Raw genomic sequence first — 6,000 nt, forward strand, 5'->3', positions numbered from 1 at the left:
TGCCTAGCTGCACACGCATCAGGAGAAAGAGGAACCCAACACAAGACGTGTCTATCTTAGAAACCTCTAAAAAGGACTTCACAGAAACAGTACATGACGACTGATCATTTTTTATAGCTCTGAGAAGAGCTGCATCCTCTACAAGTTCAGGGCTTATTTTGCCATTTATTTACTTTACATTCCCACCTCCTCCTTTCCCAGGGGTTAGATTTTATAGGCTTTAGGCATGGAAATAAAAAGCAGTTACCGCTAGAAAACAAAAGTGCTTCTCAATACTCTTACAGGATGAATTTCCAGTCTTGTACATATTTACAGTGTTGGTATTCTTACAGTACAAGTTTACAGCGTGGCTGGTTTGTGCTCCTGTAGTCTGAATGGCGGTGCCCAGGGTCAGACCCTCAGGTATCACTGATGCACAAGCAAATATTCACCTGTCCCAGACTTTGCATCCCCTTTATTCGAAGTGGGAAGAAGGACGAGTTTCCCTGACAGGCTGAGAGGAAAAAAAAATAAAAAAAATCAAGGAGATATATATAGCAGCAGCTGTTCAAGGACTTCAGGAGGCTTGGCACGTGCCCCTATGCCCAGCAGAGGTAGCGGACAGGGCAGCAAGACCATTTATCACGTGGATGTAAAGAGAAGCTGCAACCAAGCACGGCTTAAACTGCTCCTCCAAAGCAAGGAGTCGCTAAACAAACATTAACTGAAGTTGCTGAAATGATGAATCTCTCTGGCAGAGTCCAGTACTCCCGTGGGATAATTCAGCGTCAGGGACACATAAAACCCACGAGCAGCCCGTGCTTGTTCGCCAAAAGGAAAAACTTGAAGTCAGTGAAAACAAGAGCCTGCTGCACAGCCCAAGGACTTGTCGGCACACGGGACACGCGGGAAACAGCCCTGCCAGCCACCTCCCTCCTGCCCTCGCCCTCCTTTGCCACGGCAAAAAGTCAGTTCCAGGAACGAGCCCCTGCTCCTCTCCTGCCAAAATCGCTTCAGTGCGCCGAGAGCGGCCGAGTCCAGGGGACAGACCTGGCTTAGCTGTTCCTACAGAGCTGCCCTCGCTTACCGGGAGAATGAAGACTATAAATTTCTGGTTGCACAGCGTTAAATCCCTGCGCGCGCCGGCAGGACGCAAAGCAAGTTCAGAAGCTTCTACGGATCCATCATATCACCACAACCCAAACGCCACGTGCCACCTTACTGTGCTAAAGAAAGCAGGAGAGGGTTTGTTGTGGTGCCAAAGCGCCTGCATTTAGGGAAGATGACCAGAATGAACATACATTTGAAAAAAAGGCAAAAATAAAAAAACCTATGGGCAATGCCGTCCTGAGCAAGTGCACGGGTGTTAGAAGAACCATCTGATTGAGTGCTGAGTGACAGGCTATCTTTTTTCTTGCCTAGTTTGCCACAATCCTACTACGAGCATGCAGTTCATTCCTACTTTGAACTCGTTCACCTTCAGTACCCAGTCATCAATCTGGTCCTGACTTATTGGTTAGCTTAACGGCTCCTCTAGACTATAAACCCAGAAATCTGCTGCTGGTTTTAAGCCCCTCTGATCAGACAATCCTTAACTTCTCCTTGAAATCACCTGAGCTCCCTTAGTCGCTCATTTGAGCACTTCACAGTGTTCAAGTTACTCTCGCAGTGCGTTATCATTATTACACCTCGGCTATTCTGCAATCAAAGGCGTGGGAGGTGGGGACAGGGCTGCAGGGACAGCCAATTCCCTGCACCCCCTTCCCCTCGAGGAACCCAGAAAGCTTCTCCCCAGCTGAAAAGAGGGGTGTGGAAGGATGCTGAGCAGCAGGACCAGAGCCTGGGAAATCCCTTCTCCAACTCCTGCTGCTTGGGAGCTCCTGGGGGCTGCTGCCACCTAGAGATGCTCACACAGCAAGGCTGCGGGCACGCCGCCCAGTGCACCCCATCGCACCCCACAGCGAAGGCGCACAACCCACCAAGCACCCCACCAGCACCTCACATAAAGGTGTTTTTCCATAAAGCCTTTGACCGCACGCCCGCTCTGATCACCTATGGCACGAGTGAACTTGCTGCGCTTCGCTTAAATTTAGTTAATTAAAAAAAAAAACCAAACAAACTCTTTAACATCCCCTGAAAACCAGAAGAAAACATGTAGGGAAATTAAGGGCTGTGCTAGAAAACAGAGGGCACGATTCAGAACAACTCAGCATGATAAATTAAGGTCAGGAGTGCCGGGCAGCACTCACAGCTCAGCCCGGTGCCTGCAGGATGCTGGGGAACCAGTGTGGTTTTCCCACCTGCCCATCCCGCGGGCTCAGGAGAGGAGCTGCTCCCTTTGAGAGCTGCCAACACCAAGTCTCATTCAGTTTTCTTGCAGACACATATTTCATGTCCTTATTATTACTATTTTCACATTAATTATAAGTGCAGCCCATAATGCCAGAACCTATACATTAATACATCAATTACCATCTCTTAAAGGAAATAAAGACAGAATTAAGTCCCTGGGGCACCTCGCAGGGCAGTTTCAGCAAGGTGGGTGCACACACGCAGGCTACGCGGTGCTGCCCCAGCTCCCTAGGGATGCCCAGAACTGCAGCGCCCGCTCTTCTTTGGAAAAAGGGCTGAGACGGAACATCCTTTTGCAGGGAACGAGTCACTCGACGGCAGCTCCAGGCTGAACCTCCCGGTCAATATTTCTCGTGCCTTTGCGAAGGCACTCGGAGCTCAGCCTAATTTTAACCATCAAATAGACGTCGTGGCGGGATAAACGGGAGAGGTGCCAAGGAGGGTTGAGGCAGAGAGGAGCTGCATCTCTCCAAAGGCATGTGGCACGTCCCATCCGACGCGGCCCCGAGAGGAGTAAGGGCATGAAATTAAAGCCTTACACATTCGGTGAGTACGCGCTCCTCGCTGGAAAAAAATAAAAAAAAAAGCTACTCTGCAAAGATACTTGAAGTACAATTAATTTCTCAGAGCAGCTGAATACTTCAAACAGCGCTAAGTTAATTTGGCGGTAATTATTTAACAACTCAACAGCCCCATATATCAGAAAAAAGGAGTTAATTTATCAGCTATTTCCAAGCAGAACAAAGACTCGCCAGCTTCCAGGTAACAACAGCCCAAGCTGTTCGGCTCACGTGACCCTGGCTGAGCTGTGCACTGCAAACATTATCTGCCCAAGCATGGAGCTAGAAGAAACCCAAAAAACCCAACGTATTCACGTATTTGCATCTTCAGCTGACAGACACGGCACAGCAACATCAAAAGTTCAGCCAACAGCTCGGTTGAGCCAGCGAAGGCACCTTCATCACCCTTGATGCGTTGGAAATGAAGGGGGCAACCTAAGCCTCCATCCTAACACCCCCAAAAGCCAGGGGAGCCCAGATTCTGGGGTGTCTTAAAGACTTGGGAATCACAGCTCACCTGTCCAGCCTGCCTCACTGTTTCAGCAAGCGCCAAGCAGCAAGAGTCAATCGTTAACATTGCCCACAGCAGCACCCAAACCTCTCCAAAGAGAAAATGTCACTGCAACTCTGTTATTTTAATAAACACATTTTCTGGTTTTTTGCACGGTGCAGGGTACAGAGGCTTTTCCGCAGCACAGATCCAGGCAGGAAGGCAGGCGAGCGAGCCTGGACCGATGCTTTTTTATTTTCACTGGGGTATAAATCCAGCAAGAGAGCATCTTTGTGACGTTCCACACCAACAGCCCCGCGTGAGCGGTGGGGGGAGAGGGATGGGGAGCAGCGGGGTGGCTGCAGCCCCAAATCCCACCAGGCTCCGGGGAAAATCAAGGGAGAGAAAAGTACCAAGTGATGGGGAGCGAGAGGCTGCGTGTAAACCAAGCAAGGAAAAAGATACAGCAAAGCAGAGCCTGGGAAACACGGAATGCGATGCTCCTTCAGCTGGGATTCACGGATTTGAACTGCAGGAGGAGAAAATGCAAGGGAACGCAGCAGCGGGCACCCTGACTTCAAGGATTAGGATGCAACCAGGCGCAGAAAAAAGTAACTGTGCTCTGAGATCTAAACTGCCTGCGAAGCTTAACCAGGAGAGCGAAGCCGGGACGCGCTTCTTCCCCTCCTCATCCCATAGATCAGCATCCCCGTTACATAAAGCCCTAAAATATAAACTGAGCTGCAAGAACGAGGAGCTGTTGCAGCGATACCGCCCAAACAACATCAATTTTGCATCAACGGCGAGGGGGAAAGAGAAAAAGGGGGGGAAAAAAAAATAAGTTTATAGGGATGGGAGTGATTTCCTTTTAATGTTTTATTCAGAGCAAAGGGGATGCAGCGGGAGGCGATGCCCGTGCCCTCCCAGCGCGGCAGAGATGCCAAGGAAAAAGAGAAAACCAAGCCAACCCAGCGAGTTTTCCCTCTAGAAAGTTAAAAAACCGGGGCAGAGCGAGCCGGGGGAAAAGGAGCCTTTTGCTGGCTGCAACTTCCAAGCCGCCTGCTCGTTTTTCCCCGTGAGCAAACAGGCTGGAGCCGTGTTTGTGTTTAAGGACACACCTTAAATCCAGAGTAAACGGGGGATAAAGCTTCCCCCTCGCCGAGTTTGGGAGCTGCTCGGGGGGCACCGCTCCGTATCGGGGTAATTAATCATCAAAATTAAAGCGAGGGGGGATGGAGGGGTTGCCACGGAGCTGCCAGGGGGAAAAAGGCTCCTCGGAGCGCTCCTCGCCCGGCGGGACCCGAGCGGAGTCCCTAAAGAAGGGTGGGAGCCCCGAAAAAAAAAAGGATAGAGAGTCCCGAAAAGAAAAAAAAAAGAGGGGGACGGGGGAGCCCCGAAAAAAAAAGGGGAGAATGGGGAAAAAAAAAAGGGGGGGGAAGAGAAAAAGGGGGATGGGGAGTCCCCCCTCCAAAAAAAAGGGGGGATAGGGAGCCCCGAAAAAAGGGAAGGGACCCTACAATAAGGGATGGGGACCCCGCAAAAGGATAAGAGGGACCGGGGACCCTCGCCAAAAGGGGATGGGGACCCCTGCAAGGGGAAGAGACCCCGCAAAAGGGGATGGGGACCGGGGACTCCCGCAAAAAGGGGAGGGGACCCCGCAAAAGGGGACTGGGGACCCCACAAAAGGATGAGAGGGACCGGGGACCCCCGCAAGGGGAAGGGACCCCTCAAAGGGGGATCAGGACCCCGCAAAAGGGGAAGGGACCCCACAAAAGGGGGATGGGGACCCCGCAAAAGGATGAGAGAGACCAGGGACTCCCACAAAAAGGGGATGGGGACCCCTGCAAGGGGAAGGGACCCCGCAAAGGGGGATGAGGACCCCGCCAAGGGATGAGAGGGACCGGGGACTCCCGCAAAAAGGGGAAGGGACCCCATAGAAGAGGAAGGGACCCCACAGAAGGGGACTGGGGACCCCACAGAAGGAGGGGACCGGGGCCCAGGGACCCCCCCCCCCCCCCCGGAGGGTCCGTGTCCCCGCGGCGCTGACCCACCTGCCTGCCCCGCGGCGGCGACCCTGGGGGCTCCGGCGGCCGCCAGCACGCAGCAGCCCCACCACAGCAGCCCCCCGGCCGCCGCCGGCATCGCGCCGCCTCCTCCTCCTCCTCCTCCTCCTCGTCCTCCTCGTCGCCGCCGCCGCCGTCCTCCTCGCTCAGCGCCGCCGCTGCCGCCTCCTGCCCGGCCCCGGCGCTGCCATCCCGCCCCGCGCAGCCTCCGCCGCTGCCCGCCGGCCACCGAAAAAAAGTTGCCGCCGCCTCCAGCGCCGCCCCCACCGGCCCGGGGAGCGGGGAGGGACCGGCCCGCCGCCAGCGGGCACCCTCCGCACCTGCGGAGCCGCACGCAGCCGCCGAGAGGGGAGGAGGGACCGCCCCGAGCCCTCCCCCCGCCCCCCCCCCCCCCCCGAGCATCCGCCCGCAGCACCTGCGGGGCGAGGAGGGGGGGAGGGAGGAGAAACTGGGGATCCTTCCCCTGAGCGTCCGCCCCTCCGCACCTGCGGAGCGAGGAGGAGGAGGGAGGAGAAACTGTGGGACGGATCCTTCCCCCAAGCATCCTCCCTCCGCA

At 54.5% G+C, this 6,000-nt stretch overlaps 1 protein-coding gene across 4 annotated transcripts in view; it reads right to left on the reverse strand.

Annotated features, from left to right (window-relative positions):
• The window catches only part of ERBB4 (erb-b2 receptor tyrosine kinase 4), a 600,803-nt gene extending 595,260 nt beyond the window's left edge, over positions 1-5,543 (reverse strand). For all 4 annotated transcript variants that reach the window (XM_069860563.1, XM_069860561.1, XM_069860564.1 and 1 more), the window contains exon 1: positions 5,433-5,543. In XM_069860563.1, coding sequence (XP_069716664.1) covers positions 5,433-5,523 — 91 coding nt within the window. In that variant the 5' untranslated portion in view covers positions 5,524-5,543. The remainder of the gene's footprint in view (positions 1-5,432) is intronic.
• Between the last annotated feature and the right edge of the window lie 457 nt (positions 5,544-6,000).

This window comes from Phaenicophaeus curvirostris, chromosome 7 (genome assembly GCF_032191515.1).
Source record: "Phaenicophaeus curvirostris isolate KB17595 chromosome 7, BPBGC_Pcur_1.0, whole genome shotgun sequence".
Taxonomy (NCBI): domain Eukaryota; kingdom Metazoa; phylum Chordata; class Aves; order Cuculiformes; family Cuculidae; genus Phaenicophaeus; species Phaenicophaeus curvirostris.